This window comes from Dipteris shenzhenensis, chromosome 24 (assembly GCF_047967505.1).
Source record: "Dipteris shenzhenensis isolate YYH24624 ecotype China chromosome 24, Dip_SZ_1.0, whole genome shotgun sequence".
Taxonomy (NCBI): domain Eukaryota; kingdom Viridiplantae; phylum Streptophyta; class Polypodiopsida; order Gleicheniales; family Dipteridaceae; genus Dipteris; species Dipteris shenzhenensis.
In genome coordinates, this window is record NC_141619.1 from 2,790,383 (window position 1) to 2,813,432 (window position 23,050).

Genomic DNA, 23,050 nt, shown 5'->3' on the forward strand with positions numbered 1-23,050 from the left:
TACAATGGAAATTAATCTTTGAACTCCAAGTCTTTGGGTCTGTAATGCTCAAGAGTTTACTTGGATTTGTGGGGATTTGGACCTCAATCTCTCTAGTTTAAATGTTCATCAGGTCCGATCCTCAACCATGTAATTCTTTAGCACTTTGTAACAAGGCCTACCTAGCAACAGGGGATATGCATCCATTGGAATAACAAACAAATTAATTGTATAATGCACTCCTCCAATGGTAATGACAACAACAAGGGGTATGCATTTTCCTCCATTGGAATAACAACAAGTAGATTAATTGTATAATGCACTCCTCCAAGGGCAATGAAAATATCCAAGATATTGGTTCCACTAGTTGTCGATCCACCATGTGAACTTAGAATGGAGAGGGCTTTAAATTTTTTAGCTTCAATCATTTGGTGATAACTTCTTAAATTATATTTACTCTAGATCTACCATCTATGATCACATGGGACACATTCTGCTTCTTGATCTTCATGGTGATAATTGGAACGTCTTTATCCACCATCGGTGTGTCAATGATCAAGGTAGTCATAAGAGAATCTACCTCCTTAATTGGTTTCTCCTTGGATCAAAGCTATTGCAGAAAGAATTCTCTGTAATATGGGGCAATCTTCAACAATTCAACCACTGTGAGGATGATTGTCATATTATAAAATAATCCCCCTACCTTAGCCATCTCTATGCTTGGGTATTTATGGATGCCTAACCCATTCTATGATTTGCTTATAGAGGCTTCAGCAGGGCATTAGACTGTGTCCGCATACTCAATTCAAATGAAAAGTTAACAGCTAGTGCTTTGCCCTTCAATTCTCAAGAAACCTTGGATTTCAATTTCTGTTGTGATTTTTCCAATTGGACAATGGAAGATCATTGTCCACTTACCTTGTGATTGAGTAAATGCATTACCATCAACTGAGTTTGAGACTTCTACATGTATGGCTCAACATCTAGGGACCAGGATCTACTTTCCATCTTTTTGCATTACTTTTGAGCAATTTGAGGTGCTCTTTCCATAATCGACACTCATATTATTAAAAGTATTCTACAAAGCCTTAGAGGATCCTAGCCTGATCTTGTCACTTAGTGTAATGATGAAGCAATTAGCACAAATGTATTCAAACTATTCTCATGAAGAAGTGGCACCCACATGCACAAACTTGAAATATATATAATCCTCTAGTGTAATTATAATTTGCTATTGTAGTTTTATCAATAGCTTGGCCAGTGAAATATTCTCATAAAGTGGCAACCATATGCACAATCTTGACATATATCTAGTCCTCTAGTGTAGTCATAGTTTTATAGTTTAATTCTATCAATAGCTTGGTGAGTGAAGGCTTAGAAGGGTCGCCAAGGGTTTGCAATATTTTGCCACATTGAAGAGCCTTGATCAACATGTGGGAAGGTCAAAATTCTTGATCTTAGTGTAAAGGTTTCACATGTCAAATTGCATTGATATAAGGTATAGAAATCCATTCCATTGATACAAGGTGTGGTAAAACACATCACATAGTCTAGTTGGCATACACAATACCAAGTGATATACATTTGCAGCTCTTTTGGCTATGCTTTAGCAATTATTAATGTGATTTAGGACCCCAAGGAGATCCCCTTTCCCACTTCACTAGTTGAAACTCCTAGAGTCCTCTATAATGCATCTTATAATCACCTTACCTTTTCTCTCAAGAAATTATAGTTAGCTTAGATCACCATGCTTAGCCTTTGATGACTTCAAGCTAATTTGGGCATGGTTTCTTGAGGTGATGACCTCTTGGTATTCTTTACTCTTTCTACTATGGATGGCCAACTCATTAATATAACTCAAGGTGCGTGCCTCTACTTGTCAATTGAGTGGACTTGGTCTAGTATCCATTATCTCCTTGCATGACCCACCCTTTCATGATAGTGGGATTATAAATAAAGAGTGCTAGTGTTGAGAAAATGGGAATGATAGAGAGAGGAGTGCATGCACAAGATGATTAATGATATGCTAGATTCAAATAAAAGATTTAGAATATATACATGTCACCCTTAAGGGTTAAGTTTAAGGGTTAGGATTTATAGATTAGTGCAATTTACACTAGCCTTAACACCCATCCTAAACTACATCGGATAAGTAGAGGGTGATTTGCAAAATATTATTTTGGATGCTTTGGAATTAAAATATTGAATTATTAAAACAAAGGTGATAAATAATAAATTCAAAAGAACTATATAGAGTGCAAACAGTGCAATGGAAAAAGTATGCATAGAGTGTACAAATTGACCTTCATTTTCCCCTGGTAAGTGGTAGCTAATTTTGGCAAATACCAAGATGATGATTAAAGCAACTATATTGTATAAGGAGAGTTTGGTTAAGAAACTTACAACTCACTCTCGTATTAGAACATGAAAAAGATCTATCTTTCTCTCAACTAAATTGGCTCCAATATACTTTAATAAGCTTCATTTAGGCATGAAATACTAGGTTCTTTTCTAATTAAATACTACCCCTATTGTTAAAGTATAGCATTTTAGCATCACTAGATATGATTTCAAGCTCAAATGGTATCCTTTTGAACCAAACTACTCCATATGCTTCACATGACATTGGAACAATGAAAGTGATCGTGTAGTATCCGGCCATGATTCATGCATTATAGGAGGAAAACTAGATTCTCTAAGCATTAATGGTCTCAGATACTTGAAAGGAACAGTTATATTTTTTATAATAGTTCACTTTGACATCTTAATATAAAACCCCCTTTTTTGGAAAAAAAATTCAGACGTTGTGGGGATCTTGGAAGAATGCCATCAAAGTCTCCACTCCCAAGCTACTCCATGTGGGAGCCATGTACGCACGAGCCTCACACTTGTGTCACCCAAGCGTCTATTGGATTGCATTCATGTGATTCCATGAGAACAAGAAGGGAAAGAAAGAAGAAGGGAAGGGGAAGTAGAGGAGGGAATGGGAACGTGAAGGGGAAGAGAAGTGTGAAGGGGGGAGAGTGGCAATCATAAGGCAACAACTATGGAAACAAGAAGACTCATGCACAAGAGATGTGTAGAAAAAGGGAGAGAGGTTCTATTCCACATGTTGCAAGCACACAATGAAGACCAAAGTCAAACTTTTGGCCTCAAATACATTCCACCTTTTGAAGGGATGGCTAATCCTTGTACTCTCTTGTACCTCTCTCACTCTTGTATTACAAACACTTGGGCCTCTATGGCTCCAAGATAGATGGCATAGTATATTCCTCACACCCTCTCCTACTTCTCTGCTTTGTCATTACAACATATGGACTATCAACCACTGTGGTTAACATGCCCCCCTTCTTGTTCACAATCATCTTTGGATTTTGTGCAATGCATAATGTCAAAATTGAGGGCATTGTTCATACTTTGTATCGATCAAAGAGGCTATGGGAAATTCGGCAAAATGAGTGGAGCAACTTCTAAAAATGTGTCTCAAACATATCTTCAAAGGTTTGGATATGATGACCATGGAGATTGTAGACATGTATGGACAATCTCATCATTTGAGGAAATAATGTCCCCTTATTTAAGTTGAGGATAATTTTTGCACAGAGCCGTTGATGGTTCTCTTCAACTGGCGGGTCCAGTGTTGGAATGTCAAGGACCAAAATGATCAGTAGTTGGAAAAAGTGCATTGTAGCAAAAATTGTTGGGTCTATAACCAAGGCAAAGGTCATGTTGAACTCCTCCATCTGAGCTACCAGTGCATAAGATGACCCAACTTTTGGAAAATCAAACTTTGGGAAGTTATATGAAATATTTGGCTTAACGGCCTTCATTCATTCAACATTTGGCCAACTCCAATGGTGTCACAAAGGCATATATGTTGGATCAATGTGCTATGTGAGGACAACAGAAAAATATGTTTGTTGCCTCATGCTTCAAAAATGGAACCTGCCATTGAGGTTGGAGGCTTGCATATGCATTTGTTTTGGGGACTTGAGTATAGTCCAGCCTATCATAGCCACCAATTATAGTTCACTTATTTTCCCACTGCCATTTTTGGAAGCTCCTTTGTATGAATTCTATGAGGGCTTGTACTTCCATTATGTCTTTTCTAGTTGAGGTGGAAGCTTTGAAGTTTTCCTTTCTAGCTGTTGACATTAGCAACACCCCTGGCCATCCGAAAAGATGTGATTTCTCCATACCATGTGTCGTGGTTGGGAGTTGTTTTTTGGGGCTAATCCTCCTCTTCATGGGGGTGTCCATCCACTTCTTCCTACCCTTCCTCCTCATAAGGCCCTTCTATGTACAAGAAGAGCATGGGCTTGAGAATTATGTACCAAGTATTTTTTCCCATGTTTGCAGGACCCTCCAAGTTGAGAGCGGCTGCTGTTGTGTATTTGTGGTGGTGTGCTATGATGTGGACAGCTATGATGATTGGCCTATGCTAGTGATGGTGGAAGTGGGGTCAAGGACCTATGTGATGTCAGGCTAAGAGGATGGTGGTGGTTGTGGTGTTGTGTTGAATAGGGTTTAGGAAGTGTCCACTCAACCATAATCCTACAAACATTGTAGGCTGCATCGAAAATTTCCTCGGTGGCAAGGTAGGTCTTCTAAGGAGTTAGGCTTCACTAATTCAAGCATTGGAATCTCATTAGAGAAAATTGAAGAGTCTTGAAGCACTGTAACCCACACCATGTAGTTATACACAATGGGGTTGGTAGTAGGGTGTGTATATATTCGTATCTTCATGAAGGACTATGTCCTCATGAAAATAGGTCATTGCTATAAGTGGATGTGCCTGATACTCAACACAATGAAGTAGTGTTTAGACATCATGTGATGTGAGTAGATTGGCAAAATTGATGTCATGGTGTAGTGTAGCGTAGCAGAGATGGTTTGGAAAAAAGAGTTCAAGGTGTCTTCAACTGTGTGTGTGGTGAGACAAAGTGTGGAGGCATGGGTTGCCACTTCCAGAAAGCAACCAATTGTGGAGGTTTCCAGGATCTTGCTATGGTGGAGTGGATGCCCTTGCTATTTGCATATTTCTTTGTAGACTCACATTCTGCTGTTGCTTTTGCTAGATCACTACATGCAACCTTTCAATTAATTGCGCCTGCTGGGCCACTCTCGCTTCTAGGGCTTGCTTCTCCTCTTGTGCCCTAGATTTTGCTCTTGGACCATTGTTGCCTAGTGCTATAGAGCCTTGTAGTTTTCTTGGAGAGTATCATTGAAAATTTGGCAGAGTTTCAGTATGCTACCCGGTGAGAACCTATAGAATGAGGCTGCCTGCTTACATAGCGGACCTGGCAACACAATGGGTCAGCATTGGTGTTAGTGTAGCGACTGTCATTAATCATGCGGTAATGATTGGCGTTAGCAATGGATTAGTGTAATGACTTAGCATTATTATCGCAGGGACTCAGCATTCTTATAGTAGCAACTCAACGTTAATTGGAAATTGTAGCACCGCATTATCATTACGATAGCAGTAAAACAGCAAATGATTAGTGCTATATGGCAACATGTCAGCATTAATAGCGCAACAGGTTAGAAGTCATCGCGTTAGGCTCACAGCAGTGTACTGGGTCAGTCGTTGCGTTATCAATTCGTTGCATTAACCTTAAAGCCAGTCAGTTAGTCAAATTTTAGACAGGTCCCATAAATCAAGTCACTGCTTTAAGAGTGCATTCTCATGTCAGGACTTCTATGATAAATTTTGAGTCGTCTACCACACCGTGCTGATCACGTTGTGTTCCCTTGTGTTTGAGCTTCTCTTTGCAGGCAATTCTCTATGAAATCACACGGTTGCACTATTTGCAACTAGTTCTTGAGCTCTATTTTCAAATTGTAGCAGGTCCCATAAAAAATGGGGTAACTGTGGGAGATTGCAGGTAGAGATGCTTGAAAATCACTCGTTGCCTATCTTTATGCTTAACAACATCCACACCGAGAGAGCTGAATATTTGTGCGAGTTTGTTTTCAAACAAGTGGTGGCCATGTAATGTGAAAGGTTGCCATTGTGGCAAGTTTTGAAGGATGAGGACTTTATAAAACCATGAAGTGCTCTTACTGGCCACCCTCACTATCCCACGCATTTGAAGGTCCTAGCAAAGCCGGGTAATTGTGGGAGATTGCGGCTAGAGATGCTTGAGCATCACTTGCTTCCTAGCTTTGTCGTTAACAACATCCACATCGAGAGAGCTGGATATTTGTGTGAGTCTGTTTTGGAGGCCATGCAATGCGAAGGGTTTTTGCAAACAAGTTTTGAAGGACGAGGACTTTATAAAATTGTGAAGTGCTCTTATTGGCTGCCCTCATTGTCCCATGCATTAGTAGACCAATCAACTGGGCTCTGCAACATGTGATACATAAGGGGGGGTTCACACCATGCGCTCAGACATGGAGGAAGAAAATGGAGAGGAGGATGGCTACCGAGAGAGGTGGTTCACACCACCCGGTGGTACCACATTATTACGTTAAAAGATGATTGGCCAGGAATCTTGTAGGTTAGAGTCATAGAAGTTCAACCCCAAACCAATCCATTTACCGCGCTTTTCTTGTCGAGTTCGGTAGCCTATTGCAGCCAAACACTACTTCTTTTCCTCCACTTTGGGTCTGTCTCAGCTATTGGTCCAAGTAGGACTAGGAACTTGTCCTCCACTTTTTCTCTAGGTCCGGACACACTTGCCTAAGATTAGTGTCAAGTCGGCCATCCTTTTCCTTTTATCTCACAGTTTGAGAGCCGTGAGTGTCGCCTCGTCTGACTCCGAATAGGTTATTGGTAGGTTATGTTGTATGCGTGGGCATGAACCCGGTCAAAAGTGAATGCGAGGGAGGTGGTGAATGAGCTGGCAGTTTGTAATTTGGGGTCCCGGGTCTTGAAATCAATTTGGGCATTTCGTCAAACTCATCACCTCCCAGCCTCTTGCGGCTCTATTCTGTGACAAAGCAGGTATGCGCGCTTAAATTGAGCATGCATCCCCTTCCTCCTTTTCTCAGTTGAATCTGCATGCTACACGACGCCTGTTTACTCTTGATCAGTTAAGTGAACACTCTCGTGAATTACAAACCGCTCCTCGGTTGCTGTCTGCCGATTTTTGCGTCATTATACGCTCAGAAGGTGGAAGATCCAATTCCGGAAACTCAATTCCCTACCCTTATTTGCGGAGAATGCCCTCTGTTGTGACTTGTTTCTGCTTCATCGTATGCTAAGGAAGTGGAAGATCCAATTCCAGGAACTCAACTCCTTACTCTTATTTCGCTAGTAATCTCGTCCTGGTATGGTCGGTTGTCGTCTGCCTGGCAAATTTCCAATGCCCTGCTTTGACTAGTTTCTGCGTCATTATATGCTAAGAAATTGGAAGATCCAATTCCGGAAACTCAACTCCCTACTATTAGTATGGTCAATTAGCAAGGGGAGCTCACGAAACGTTCTCAAAGATCTGTTGCAGAAAGATACTCTAGCGTCGGATATCTATCGTGCTTTTCTGACCAGACTTTTTCATAATCTTCTTCTCTAGTCTTACGACGAAACTTCTTATCCTTACCTCCCTACTTTTGTACTCCTTTGTCACGTCTTGCCTGTTTATGTCTTTATGTGCCCTGTCTATGCACGTCGAACCTAATGTTCCACTGTTGTTTTAACATGGAAGCTAGGCCGTCATAACTCTACTACGTCGTAGGCTTAATCGCTTTTCTTAAGACTTATTTAAGAAGATCTCTAGCAAAAAACCCTAACGAGAAGAGAAGTTTTACTCTGATGAGGCGGACCTTGGTTATGCTATATTTCCATTGAGAAATTTATTTTTCCAAGTTATGCGGTTAGTTTGTTACCTGAACAGCACTGTATTGTTACTGAGTTCGAGAGGGGGGATTGTTTTTACAGGTTTGAAAGATAAGCGATGTCACTCATGGTAAATGCGAGCTACAACCCTCCAAGCTCTACGTCCAGATATCTCCTTTTTGTAATCGATATTACAGTTCACTCTTATTCCTTATTGCATGATTGTCTGTCTCTGCCTTAGACCCTTAGGGATCACTTCTCAAGTTGTGTTGACCTGTTGCTTTAGTTGTTTTGAAAGAAAGCAAGTTTTATACATTGAAGCCCGGGGCATCTTGTTGTGAAAGTGATCAATTATTGTGAGCAGTATCTTGTTCGTGAAAGCGATTACTTTTTGTGTGCATTTGTTTAGTCCGGAGTCCTAAGTTATGCGTGCTAATGTAACTTGACAGAGAAATTGTTGATTCCAAAACTTAGTCAAAACTTAATTAAAATGTTGGATGTAGCATGTATAAATAAAGTCTTGACTTTCTTGGTCACAAAGGGCTTTAATCTTATGGCAATGACATTTGACTTAATTTTCACGATAGTGCACTATCAAGGGGTGCTGTATTTGTGGCGTCAAAGGAGTCATACAAGATTCACCTACAAAAATGTGGTCTACTGTGGACTCATTATGGCTAGATTTCACTTTGTTGGGTTGGGGAAACTTCGCACAACTTTCATGGTGCACATTCGTTTGGTATTTGCATGGTTCACATGTATATATGTGTGGGTAATTGATGAACTTGTATTTTTGGAAAGCATATGGCTTTGGCGTGCTGATAGAGTGGGCAGCAGTGAACTGCAGTGCTCTCAACAACAGATGTGGAGAATATGACAACTTGTTGTGCTATGGGGCTATGAAGGGTGCAATTGATCTCGCACTTAACAGTGGGAAAGGGATAACATCGATGAAGGGCGAACAATGCTTGATATTTCCTGATCAAATTTTGGACTTCTCCAAGAGGTTTAAACACATTGAGCCTTGTTTCATTATATGAGTCAAGGAAAGTATATTGCACGACTGAGCTACTGACGGCTGATACCTTGACTGACAGTTTGGACCAAGAAGGTTGAGTACCTTTGTGAGCAAATGGGATTCAGGATTTGACATTATTGGAGATGTCATAGTAGCGAGTTTCTACTATGCATAATGGAGTTGATGATTTATAATGTATTGGATTAACCCATTGAAGTTATAAACTGCACCTTTTATGTGATGGGTTTGGGCATTTTCCCGGCTTCATCCACGTATTGCAAGTGGGACTCAGGATTTGAGGGACCATAGATTGTGGGATCAGGTGAGGTTCAATTAGGCAAGTCAGGGTCCCATGTCGGTGTATAGGCACTGAGCTGTAATTTAGTAGCTTGTTAGTAGGCAACGCAACGACTTCGGGCTTTTGGTTAGGAAATCTATTTTTTATTTCTTGGTGTTAGAATATAGCAGAGTGGAGCTCCCTTTCATTCAGGAAAAGGGTTTTCCCTTGCAATTTTTTGGTGCCTAGGGTATTATCTTTACTTGCTCTGCTTATCTTGTTTCTACATCTCTCACTTTGCATGCACATTTGCTTACAATACTTGCTGTGATTAAGAGAGTTTGTGCCGTAAGGTTTCTAGCTTCTCTTCCACAATAGTCATGCTGTTTGAGGCTACAGCTTCAAAGAAAATCCTTACCATAACCATGTGCTGCTGAATAGAGCAGAGTCACAGTTATATCTCAGCAAAAGCTAAAATTCTATCGTGATTTTACTGAAATCACCTCATGGGAGTTGCTGCAGTGGAAAATTCTGCCTGCCAAACCTTGCACGAACAGCTACAGCTTCAAAGAAAATCCTTACCATAACCATGTGCTGCTGAATAGAGCAGAGTCACAGTTATATCTCAGCAAAAGCTAAAATTCTATCGTGATTTTACTGAAATCACCTCATGGGAGTTGCTGCAGTGGAAAATTCTGCCTGCCAAACCTTGCACGAACAGCAAAAACTGACGACGTCTGCATGCAAGTTGTCAAACTGCAGAACATTACGATAAACCACCTATTTTTTTTGCGCAATGCCACAATGCTTGCGTGAATCCTACCCACCTACATTTAGTGAGTGCAGGCTCCCCAAGGGAGGGCAAGCATTTCTCTCTTGAGAGGGCGAGAGCTTTCTCCCTTTGTACAGGACCCCAAGGGCAACATGGGCTCTTGCTAGAACTACCATGGAAGCGATATGTCAGGGTGACCATTGTATATTTATGTCACCGACTTGTTAGCTGCAGATAAGGTTGGTACACTGCCCATGAATAATAGTTGGATGACAGCTATCTTTATGTACTTTAGTAGTGGCTCAGTTAGTATGCCACCTTAGTTAGCTGAGTTTGGTTTGAGACCTACATATAGGCTTCACCTATTCTTTTGTACTTCTTTTGGCTTACACAACTAAGAAGAGGAAAACTGTTTTCAGCCTCCACCTTTGTGTGTATTCCCCCATTGTGTATGTGAGAAAGCCGCAAGTGAGACTCCTTCCTTCTCTCCTACTCTCTTTACAGGCACCGCCTTAGACACGGGCTCCTCCTCCTCTTAGGGTTGCTGGAGTTCCTCCTGCACCACACACCACCTCTGGTCCACGGTGGATTAGACCCTTTACTTTAGATCATACTTCCACGGCTTTGGAGGCTATCCTCTTGGAGCCTCGGGAGGCGAATGCCTTGGAGCCTAGTGTTCAGGAGCCTTCTTCCACTCCACCCTCTTAGGATCAGGCTGTACCTCTCTCAGTAGCCCAGGTTGTTGGCACCTCGTCTGCAGCACTTCTTGATCAGGACCCAGTACAGGTGCCTTCTTTCGTGGATAGAGGGAAGGGAGTTTTACATTCTCTCCCTACTTCGATAGGAATTCTTCGGACTCCCTCCCCAGGACTGGCTTAACGGAACTCCTTTTTCGCTCTTGAGGACCTCTTTGACCTCCCAGATGATGATTTTGTAACCTTCACTTTCGGAGAGCTAGTTATTGGCATCCCTATTGAGAGATCTTTCTCTCTCTCACCTGTGGACTTTCCTCCCCTTGGACCTCGTGTGTATGGCAGGAAGTCAGCTTCGATGGAGCCTGATGGAGGGTTCTTTTTCGCCACTAGGTCGGGTAAGGTATTCCAACCCGCTTCCTCTTGTCGATGAGGATAGCGAGTTGGAATATATAGGGATTGGGCGGCATCCCTCATCGCCGTCGCAGACAGCTGATCAGGAATCAGCTCCATCCAGGTGTGTTAGGTGGTTCCTTAGACATTCTTTCTCTTTAGGAACACAAATTGGATGCCAGAGATTGCTCCAAGTCAGGTAAGCTGCTTTCAGGTCGAACTTTTTGGCTTCCTGTCTTGGGAACCAGAGGAGGTATATGCATATCAGTTTCAGATTCTATTCTCTCTGGTCATTACACATGGTACCATTACCCCCTCCAGGGCCCAGTGGATTTTACTTTTGATTGATGGACGTAAGGTTGGTTTCCTCAACCTCTACGCTCCCAACAACAGAGGGGATCGTGTTCTTTTTTGGAAAGAGTTGCTCTTGTGGGCTGACATTGCAGATTCGTGGATTATTGGAGGTGACTAGGGGGTAGAGAAGGTGGTATTCATTCCCTTAAGAGAGTAGCTTGGGATGCCTTCTTGTTTAGGTTCAGTGGCAGCGATGTTTGGTCAGATGATGCATTTCATATTTAGTCTCAGTCACTTTTGTTTTCGTGGTTGAACCGTAGGGTGCAGATGTCTATCCATGCTCGGATTGACAGATTCTATGTGGATGACTGGGCTCTTGATAGAGGGGGGATAGTTTGCATTGCACCTGGTGTTTCCACCTCCGATCATTTTTCGGTAGTTTTGTCTATCTCAGAGTCCCATATGAGAGGACGGTCTCACAATATCAAGATTCTCGATCCCTTATACACAGATGAGACTCTCACAGAGGCAGCCTTGGAGATCTGGGTTTCTCACTTGCGGTGGATGCTTCACATGTGGTCACAACACTTGCCTGTATCAGCGACTTTTATCACTCTCGCTAGTGCTCGGCGAGGTGAGGTACTCAGGCGGGAGATTGGTATCCGTCGGCAGTTGGCAGCCTTGAAGAGGGAGGAGCAGAGACGACCTTCAGATGCTTGGATACAAGAGCGCCTTGCTGCAGCAAGGGCTCACTTGCAGACATTGCTTGATCAGAGAGCAGAGTATGCCTTTCATGCACGGGAGTCCTTTGGATACAGATGGGAGGGAGAGTCAATAAACACTTTTTCTCTATACTTGGTCCCAGACATAGTAGAGAGAGTGTCAGACAGCTTATTGACTCTTATGGTGTTTTGTAGTCTCTCCGGATACCGTCGTGCACTTAGCGACATATTTTTATGCCTCCCTTCTTTTCTGCAGATTCTGACACAGGCCAGAGATGTGGCTAGAGATGTAGTTTGATAGAGTTTACCTGTGTTGGTTACACCAGAGATGATATGCTCACTTGATGCACGCTTTACCAACACAGAGTTTAGGACCGCTTTCTCCGCCCTTCATAAGGGCAAGTGCCCTGGTTCCGATGGTCTTACTCCATCTTTTTTTTTTAGTCTTTTGGGATACGATAGGTGATCATATTACTTCAGCCCTACAAGGCATTTGGAACTTGGGTGAGATGCCTGACTCATTAATTGAGGCACTTATACACCTTATCTCGAAAGGTGGCAACATGAATTCTGTATCCCATTGGAGACCCATCACTCTTTTGGGCACTCTATACAAAATCCTTGCCAAGCCAATCAGCATCCGATTCCAGCCCCTTGTTTCAGACCTCTTCCATGATACTCAGATAGGCTTTGTGCATGGCAGGAGCATATTTGATAATATCTTTTCCTTTTGGGAAGCCACAGAGTGAGCTATGCAGAGCAGGCAGAGGTTGGCAGTTCTACTCTTGGACTTTGAGAAAGCCTATGACAGAGTAGATTGGGGTTTTCTTGAGGGCACTCTTCTACGATTTGGATTTTCAGATGCATCGATTAGAGGGATGCCTCCCTTTACAGATCAGCCCACAACTAGGTTTTGATCGGGGGGTAAGGGGTGACAGGTTTCAAATTTCCAGGTCAGTTCGTTAGGGATGTCCTTTAGCCCCTTTCCTCTTTCTTTTTGCGGCAGAAGCTATGAGTATCTTCCTTAGATCTCAGGCTGATCTTTATGGGCTGAGATTGCCCTTGAGACAGGAGCAGGAGCTTCTTGACTGTGAGTTGGCTGATGACACTGCTATTTTTATCGAGGCCTCTTCGCAGTGACTGGATTCTTTCCGGACAGCCTTGGATATCTTTTGCTCAGCTGCAGGGGCACACATTAACTGGCATAAATCCTTTGGCTTTTGGATCAGTGATGAGGACACTCTAGGCTGGGGAGTTGACATTGGCTTTTCCTGGATTCAGAGGGGTGTTCCTGTCAGGTATTTGGGATGCCAGGTAGGATTGGGCATCTCTTGAGCACAGCAATTTGCTCCAGTACTAGAGAGTATAAGGAAAAAGCTCGTTTTTTGGAGCTCAGCCAAACTTGACCTTGCATCTAGAGTAGTGGTAGTGAACCAGGTTCTTTTGTCTACCGCCTGGTTTGTGTGTTCTTGCTGGTGCCGGTCTAGGGATTGCATCACTCAGCTCATTAGACCAGTCAGGAGTTTTTTATGGAGTGGACTTGTTTGCACGGCAGATGTTGCAGTGAGGGTGGCTTGGGAGACTATTATTCTCCCTACATGTGAAGGGGGCGCTAATATCATTGACCCGGACTTGCAGTGCAGGGCATTGCTTTGTAATGTGGTGGTGCGGGGACTCAAGCCTGGGCAGGAACCTAGGAAGGATTTCTCAACATTCCCTTCAAGTCCTACATCACCTCCAAAACAACTTGCTCATGCATGACTTTGTGTCTTTCGATATGAAGAGTCCATATCATCCATGCCCACCATTCTCATATCATCCTCCATGAAGGTCCTGAAAGAACAATTAAGGGAACCTTAGCAAAAGCAATGCACCACTGTGGATAATCCAAAGTAAGAAATTACATTTGAAACACTATGAAATTAACATTTTATCTCATATTCTACTCTTTAGAACACCTACTAAGGTCCAAGATGCTTCTTTTCTTGAAAAAAACAATCACAGACCACATATTGATCCTGCAACTGTACGGTCACATGGTAACATGGGAGATCTCCACAAATGGTGCCATCAATAGTCGCAAAGTCTACAGAGACTGTGATAGGCCATGATAGAAGGTAGGTGATGTTTGAGGAGGACGCATTCAGGCTTGCACACCTACCTTGGGAGATGATTGGGTGGACAGCCCTCGCTGGATTTTTACTTCCGCTCCTCTCAGATCTCCTGCCTCTCCTCTCATGACTGCCATCCTGAAAGCTTGGGGGAGCTTCAAGAACACTCTTCGAAGGGTTTTGCCCTCTACCCTCGAAGAGATTGATAGGCAGCCGATCATTTGGAATGATAGTATACTTGATGAGCATGGCAGACCACTGGGCACTGCCTTCTTACATGCAGTGTTCTAAGTGGGAGAGAGGCCAGGCCCCGCCTACACAGTAGGCACTTGGAAGGCATTTATCAGGCTAACTGAGGATCAGAGACTACAGTCTATGAGTCACCACAGAGGGCATAGTTGCTAGCCGAAACGGAAGAAACGGAGTTTCCGGCCCCCGCCAAAATGAAAACGGAAGAAACAGCAATATGATACAATTTATGTATAAAAATTTATGTTTTATACATAATATAATTATCAATAGAGTGCAAATCATACATAATACAATTATCTATACTTGAAGCTTCAAGCATCAATGCATCATTCATGCCTCTATGATTCTAAATTCTTGAATGATGCTTCAATAATCTGAAATCAACATGTATCATGACTAACAAGTTTGACATTACAAGAATCTGAAATTTAGAAGTTTGAAGTACTTTAAACTTAGCACACAAGTTGAAACTTGAAACTTGAAACTTGAAACTTAAAACTTGAAAGCATCCAATGTCCAGACTCCATAGATGATCATGATTCATGATCCACAAATTTCATGATCATGACTCATGAGTCATGCAAGACTCAAAATAAAAGCACCCATGGATGATATTAAAAAAAGCAGCTGCCACCTGGCACCAAGGTCCAAAGTATACTCAGTAGTAAGTACTGTATCTACTATCATAAAAAAAGAAATAACATAGTCTAGGAATCAAGAAGGCTGCATGCATGATGCATCTGAAGTGTCATGACTAGGAGTAGGCTAGCATAGTAGTCTGTACAGGCGTAGTCAAGTGACAAGGACCAAGGTACATCACTATTGATCATCTGCATCATCCATGGACTCCTCGTCATTGTCAATGGGCGAGAGGCGGCGAAAAAAGGAACCAGGCGGCGAAATCGCGATTTTGGGGGTCTAGGTCAAAAACAGGTTTTACGAGTGAAGAAACACCGTTTTCGTTTCCTGCTAAGAAACGGCCGTTTCTGGCAACTATGCTACAGTCGTAGTCAAGTGACAAGGACCAAGGTACATCACTATTGATCATCTGCATCATCCATGGACTCCTCGTCATCGTCAATGGGCGGGAGGCGGCGAAATCGCGATTTTGGGGGTCTAGGTCAAAAACAGGTTTTACGAAACGGCGATTCTTGAAGAAACACCGTTTCCGTTTCGCCGTTTCCCTTTCCTACCAAGAAACGGCTGTTTCTGGCAACTATGTCAGAGGGGTAGCACGCAGGATTCAGCAGATAGATGCAGCCATCCCGGTGGAATGGACAATTGAGATGGCTATTACTTCCACCACTTGGATGGGAGCTTTTTCGAGGACAATTATTCCTCTGCAGGTGATCGCTCTTCGAGGTCTCGGGGAAGATGCATTGGTCTTTGACGTTGGGGATGGAGGTATACTCTCTAGATCCATGGATGATATTCTTCTAGAGGTTGCCTTTCAGCCTGTCAGGATTGCTGGTTTTATGGACCATGGAGCGGGCTTGCAGTGGTGCCCCGACCCTCTGCTCTTGGCCCTGGGATCCTGGAGATTGTGGTTATATGGAGGTGCACCTATCAGGTGCTTGCAGTGGGACCCAGGAGAGTGGGAGTGGATAGATCATGGGCACCGCGAGAGGAGGATTCTCTTCTTTCGTTTCACGGTTGGTAATGCCAGGAAATTTCAGCTGAGCGGTAGGGGTTGGATTCCTTCCAGAGCCCCCTATTGGGACGGCTTCTTCATCACCGCAAATTTGTTGGAATTTCTGGAGGAGGCTCTGGAAATCCCTTAGAAATAGAAAGATCACTCTTTTCTTTTGGCTTTCTATTCATGGAGGGATTGCAGTGAACCTGTGGAGATCACGATTTGGGACTAATCCCACTTGCCCTCGTTGTCATTCTGCAGAGGAGTTAGTGTGACATTGCCTTTGGGACTGCAGTCAGGCGAGGACTGTTTGGAAAGGGGTTGCTTTGATACTCAGCATTTTTCATACTCCCCCTTTCGTCATGACTTGGGGCTCAGTGCATGGTTATTCCTTATTGGGCCCCAGGTATTTTATGAGGGTGAGCCTTCTTCTTGGGTACTCTCGGTTCGCCGGCAGGTGATAGAGCCCTGCTCTCTTCAGCATGTACCACTTACTCCCTTCAGAGCTTCTCATGCTTCAGTGGACACCTCTTGGGAGATTTTGGCTAGCATTTCCTCTCGGCTCATTTGGAGAGCCAGATGTATAGAGGCCTTGGATGGCACCCAAATACACCCATCACAGGTGTTCACGGGTATTTGGATTAACATGGTTCACACTTTCATAGCCATATGGGCTAGCATGCAGGGCCCTACACGGGCTGCCTCTTCTAGGAGGACTATTTCTTTGAGTTTGGAGGGGTTCTCCCTTTTTCTCGGAGGTTTCTACCAGATTGAGATGGCACTATCAGCCCCAATCCTTTCTTTTTGGCTCTTGCATGGTGTATCTTGTATGGAGCTTGCTCTAACGGTTTTCTTTAATACTTACTAGAAGTCTCTTTTTGCAAGAAAAAAGGGACTCATACCAATAGAAGTATGCTTTGTGGTATTGTAGCAAAACTCAGCTAAATAAAGCCACTTGTCCCATGTAGACTAGGTATCAAAACAAAAGTGCCTTAGGTACTCTTCCAACCACCTATTGACTCTCTCAGTCTGCCAATCAGTGTGAGGATGATCTATTGTACTAGGAGTAAGGCGTGTGCCCATGCACTTGAAAAGATCCTGCCAAAATTACATTTTCACTGTCACTCACAATTTCTCAAGGCAAGCCATGCAGCTTGACGACATTTTCCATGAATTGGTCCAAAAGGCCTCTTTCTTTAGCTGGTCAGTAAGAGCTCTTTGTGTTGATCAAGCCCTGATCCATTCTCTGGTTATTTGGCTTGATTTCAGTAGTCAAATCCTTGAATACTTGGAGTATGGGTTCCATTCAATTCTGAGTTAGTTGCTTTGGACAAACTTGAGACTGATCTTGATTGTTAGTTCCTGTAGGAACTGAATTGTTGCCTTCAGGCTCCACCCTACGAAGTGAAGTCGCAGTCTGCTCCTGACCAATTGGTCCTGATCCCCTCGTTGCAGTACCAGTGGCCCTTAAGGAATCTTCAATTTTATCCCTATCCATTCTAGGGTTTGGGTCACTTAGTAACTGCCTTCTAGAATCAGACTTCCTTGTTGGCATTATAGAAGCAAGAATCACAGATTTGAACCAAATTTTGAAATTTCATCCAATCCAATCGCTTATGCAGAGTCAGTAGAGTATAGGTAGAGGACAGAATAGGGAAAGCCCCCAGTTGCTGGAAATCAGCAGAGATTCAAAGAAATTGCTAGTTGCACCAGGCTGGAAAGGGATTTTGCCCTGAAGTCAAATCAATACAGCTCCAAATGCCATGATACTTGGTAACATCATATCTAGGGAAGATTGCGACTCAGAATATATAGTCAAATCAAGATTTGGAGCATTGCTCCCAGAAATCGCAGCAGATCAAGGGATTTACTTGTGTCAGCAATCAGCCCTAATTTTCTGCACCAGACCAGAAATTATAGGGTTTTGAATCAGGAAGACTTTGTGATGTAGATTATCGTCAATTTCATTACTACCACAGATTGCAGCAAATCAATACTTCTGCTGCGTCAGCTTTCAGGGCCAGAATGCAGCTTTAAAGCAGAGTATTCACAACGACACCTAGGGCTTTTAATTAGGATGTCAAGGTCATCAGATTGATGATGAGAATACTCAGTTCTGACAACTTTGAAAATTGGGCCTGTCTGCTGGCTGACACGTGGCATCCACTGATTGTGGAAACTTCCCACGACGGAATTTGGCTCAGAGGTGTGCCATAGGCTCAAGAATACATGCTCTGATTTGCAAGTAGAAAGGATGAAAAATTCCCACAATTTTTTGCTCTGATATCAATGCAATAGGAATGCTTCTAACTAGAGCTATCCCTAACTAGTTTAGCCTAACTGGACAGCCCTAGGCTAGCATAATCATGTTTAGAATAGCTATTAATAGCTTTGAATAGAAAATAGGCTAGATCCATTCACTTAGGGCTGAAATGTGCAGGAAGTACAATGTGAAAAGAACAGGAAAAATACCTTCATAGATTTGGAGAGAGTGAGAGAGAGAAAGTAAGTCAGGGGCTACAGATGCTTGTGAGGGGCTGCACCTTATAGGTAGAGTTAGATCCTTCTTAGAATTCAGCTTGGAGCTAGAAGCCCTGGCTGTAGAATCCCATTTTGGCATTTATAATAGTGTGTAAATCATAAACTGAGTACAATTGAGCAGCCATGCCTTTTATAGAAATTAGGACAGGCTGTTTTACAGCATTGCTTATGGGATAGTTCCCCTGGACTGCCACTTAGCAACATACTAGCAGCCCTAGGTACAAAGTACAAAATACAAAGCCACTAAATGCTAATAGCTGATATCAATGCAACAGGACTGCCTCTAACTACAGCTATTCCCAACTAGTCTAGCCTGACTGGACAGCCCTAGGCTAGCCTAATCATGTTTAGAACAGTTATGAATAGCATTCAACAGAAATAGGCTAGATCCATTTACTTAGGAGTAGAAAATGTATTGCGCAAGTGTGCAGCAAGTACAAAGCGAAAAGAACAGGAAAAGTGCCTCCATAGATTTGGAGAGAGAGAGAGAGCCAGGGGCTGGACTTACAACAGATGCTTGTGAGGGGCTGCACAAGGACAAGTAGAGTTAGATTCATCTTAGAATTCAGCTATGAGCTAGAAGCCCTATTTTGGCATTATAACAGTGTCTAAATCATAAACTGAGTACAATTGAGCAGCCATGCCTTTTATAGAAATTAGCGGCCCTAGGTACAAAGTATAAAATACAATGCCACTAAAAAGACTGCTAACTAACCCCCCTTTGTTACAATTTCATTCATGAATGCCAAAAGAGGATTGCAAAAGAGGAGAAGAAAGAGTTGGGCATGGCTGTTAGAGACTTTCTGACCATAAATGCTAGAAAGGCTGATGCCTCAACAAATCTTGTAGAGAATGATGAGGCTTTCTTCACGTGCAGTTATGATGCCTCTTGGGATTCACGACCATTCAGTGCCAAGGAAACTGCAGACACATGGTATTTTGATAGTGATATGAAACTGCAGACACATGGTATTTTGATAGCGATGCATCCATACACATAAAGTTAAAGAAGGTCTTATTGACATGCTGTCATGTGCTCTTATTAACAAGAAGATATGTTTGGTAATAGCTCCGTCGCTCAGCCTCTCCACCTTCGTCACTCAGCCTCTCTGCCTCGCCCCTCCTCAACGCTCAGCCTCTCTCTCCCGTAGCCTCCCGTAGCTGCTCCATCGCTGCTCCCGTAGCCTCCATCGCTGCTCCCGCTGGACGCTGTTGTTGCTGCCGTAGCCTCCATCGCTGCTCCCGTAGCCTCCCGTAGCCTCCATCGCTGCTCCTGCTCCGCCTAGCCTCTGCCCCTCCGCCCACACTGCTACTGCTATCTCTCTCGCTCACTCACGCTCAGCCCCTCGCTCACTCACGCTCAGCCCCTCGCTCACGCTCACGCTCCCACGCTCACGCTCACGCTCAGCCCCCTCGCTCACGCTCACGCTCCCTCGCTGCCTCTACGCTCACGCTCTCCCGCTCAGCTCTCCCTCGCAGCTCTTAGCCCCTCGCTCCCCGCTAACCCCTCACTCCCCTCAACCACCCCCCGCTCCCCGCTACCCCCCGCTCAGCCCCTCGCTCCCCTCAGCCACCCCTCGCTCCCCGCTACCCCCTCACTCAGCCACCTCCCTCCCTTCTTTTCTTTTCCGCTTGCCTGGATTTGCCATATACCTGCTGATGACTCCCACCGCAAAAGCAATATCCGCCCCCCCCTTCTCTGCTCCCCTCGCCACCTTTTTTTTTTTCTCCCAAAAAAAAGAAGAAAGAAAAAGAAACCACAACCACCTTTATTTAAAAAAAAAAAAAAAGATCCTCGCCATCTTAGCCTCTCCTCCTTCTCCACCTCTTGGCTGCCTCTCCACTTCAGGCTTCCGCCCTACCTCTCCACCACCTTGCACTGGACGTGCCTCCCATTATGGGAGGGGAACTGGTGCTCCCGCTACCGGCTGAACACTAACACTAAGATCTGCACCCGCACCCCAAGAGAAATGGGGGACAAAGCCAAGAAAGACGAAAATAACCCAAAAAAAAAAAAAGCAAATGACACAACTGAATTTGGAGGATGTGAACACACGTTACAACCGAAGTGGACTCGGGGTAGACAGCAAGGCAAAGGTAGGACCCGCCTCAGCTTCTTCAGCCTCTATCTCTACCTCAACCTCAACCTCAACTCCCGCTACAGTGTCAGTTTCGTTTTCAGTTCCAACCTCAGCTCCCTCTATCTCTGTCTCTACTTCGACTTCAGTCCCCACTTCAGGCCCAGCTCTAGTTCCAGTCTCAGCTCCATCTACATCTACGATCATTGACATACTCATGCCCATGGCGCCGGTTGTTGTTCCCTTTCCCTCTTCTCCTGCTACAGCTCTCGCACAGCTTATGACCCCTACTTTGGAGGTGTCATACACTGTGCCACATTATGCTTCACTCTCCCCTCTCCCTCTCAGTCAGCCCACCCTCCCACACCCCGTTGGGACTGCCTCATCCATTCCACTGTCATCTCCGTTCCTCACTCAGCCACCGTCCAGTTTCCAGACTCAGTCCCACTCTTTCATGCCACAGTCACCATAGTTTCAGCATGGACATGGGTGGACTGATACACCAGAGGCCCATGAGACCCTGCTCATAGAGATACATAGTTTTCGTGAGCGTGAGAGCTGGCTCGCTTTGCACGGGAGCAAGTCCGCTTCAACCAAGAGTAGAGCCGCATCATACAGGAGCAGGCTAGGGCCATTCGGGAGCAGGCGGGTCTTATTTAGGGACTCAGACGGGATATCATGCAGCTCCGACAGGAGGTCACAGCCATACACACTGCCCTAGGGAGTACCCTATGTTGAAAAAATAGAAGGGAATGAATCACTCAAACCTTCAGCCAAGATCTCTCCCGCTCTTCTTGACACTCAACTCAGATAACTGATCACAGATGCAATAAACACTCACTCAGAGATAACTTAAACAGAGAGAGAGAATATATATTCATCCATAGGATGGTGGGCAGAAAACTGGCTCCAGGGAAGCAATACAAAACTCAAGCAAGTGCTGAGGAGAACTGAAGAAACTCTCTCTGTCAGACAAGACCAGCTCTGAGTGCACAGCACAGCCTATGACTGAGGCTTTCTGTCCTGCACTGGATGCTGGATTGGAGGAAAGTGTGGGCCTTTTATAGGCACTGCCCAGGCCTTCTGGATTGGCCGACCACCAGGGTCGGTCCCCTGACTGGTGGCCGATCAGAACAATCTGGAAATCCGACCAGGGTCGGCCCTAGTCGGTGGCCTTGGTTGGGCCGATTGGCCCTGCCACAGGCCCCTATAAAAGGGTGCCCTGTGCAGCCAGTCCATGAGACTGTTTGATGCTTCCAGGGAGGCACAGGCCCCCCCACTTAATTTTCTGATGTTTGCAGACAGCAACCAGCCCGTGTGCTGGTTGCCTAAAATGTCTGTCTGGGTCTCTCTTTCCCATCCCTCCTACCTCTCACTGCCCCTTGTCCTCTCAAAACGGGGGCTCACAGGTGGGCACAGTGAGTCTCTAACACCTCCCCTCAATGTCACAACTGTGGGCCAATCCCCATGCGTTTGATGAGGTGCTCCATCTGTTCTCGAGGGAGTGCCTTCGTGAAAAGGTCGGACAAGTTGTCGGCAGTCGGGCAGTAGATAAGCTCGATCACGTCGTCGATGATGAGCTCTCGAACAAAATGGTAATGAACTTCGATGTGCTTGGTCCGCGCATGGTACACTGGATTCTTAGCAATAGCTATGCAACTCTGATTGTCACACATCAGCACTGTCGCATCCTCCTGACACACGTCCATGTCCTCCAGAATCCACCTCAACCACATTGTCTCACAAGCTGCTGTGCAGGCAGCTCTGTACTCTGCCTCTGTAGATGAAAGGGCCACTGTGGGTTGCTTCTTACTTAGCCAAGAGATGGCACCAGATGCAAGTAAGAAACAATATCCTGTTGTCGATCTTTTGGTGTCAGCATCACCTGCCCAATCACTGTCACAGAACCCGCCTAGTTCGATGCCTTTGGTGTAGGTGATCCCATAGGTGCAAGTACCCTTCAGATACCTCAGCACCCGTAAACCTGCATCCCAATGACTCTTCCTGGGAGAAGCAGAGAACTGGCATAATAGCCCAACTGCATAACAAATATCAGGTCGAGTATTGGTAAGGTAAAGCAAACTTTCTACCAATCGTCGATACAAGGGAGTATCAACCGGCTGAGATGTGTCGTGAACACTTAGCTTGAGCCCGACCTCCATGGGAGTTAATGCTGTTCTGCAATCCTCCATCTGAAATCTCTTCAGAATTTCTCTGCAATATTTCTCCTGTGAAATGAAGATCCTGTCTTTGGCCTACTTTACTTCAATCCCAAGGAAGTAATGTAATAACCCAAGGTCAGTCATCTCAAACTCAGACATGAGTAGCTCCTTAACCTGTGAAATCTTCTTGACATGATCACCTGTCAAGATAAGATCATCAACATAGAGGATGAGTACCAGTCACAATCCCTTCTCAATGAACAAGTAAAGGTTTGCCTCAGAAGGACTCCGACTGAGCCCTATCTTCTGAAAGAATATATCAATCCTTTGGTACCAAGCTCTAGGG

The 23,050-nt window shown here is 44.3% G+C and overlaps 1 protein-coding gene across 3 annotated transcripts in view; it reads left to right on the forward strand.

Annotated features, from left to right (window-relative positions):
* Window positions 1–6,827: 6,827 nt before the first annotated feature.
* Window positions 6,828–23,050, forward strand: part of LOC147886091 (binding partner of ACD11 1-like) — a 51,103-nt gene continuing 34,880 nt past the window's right edge. Inside the window, exons 1-2 of one of the 3 annotated variants that reach the window (XM_087395369.1) lie at window positions 6,828–6,928; window positions 7,862–7,889. In XM_087395369.1, coding sequence (XP_087251495.1) covers window positions 7,878–7,889 — 12 coding nt within the window. In that variant the 5' untranslated portion in view covers window positions 6,828–6,928; window positions 7,862–7,877. Of the gene's footprint in view, window positions 7,017–7,861; window positions 7,941–23,050 lie in introns of those variants that run through there. The other 2 variants (XM_087395370.1, XM_087395368.1) reach the window with 2 other exon arrangements.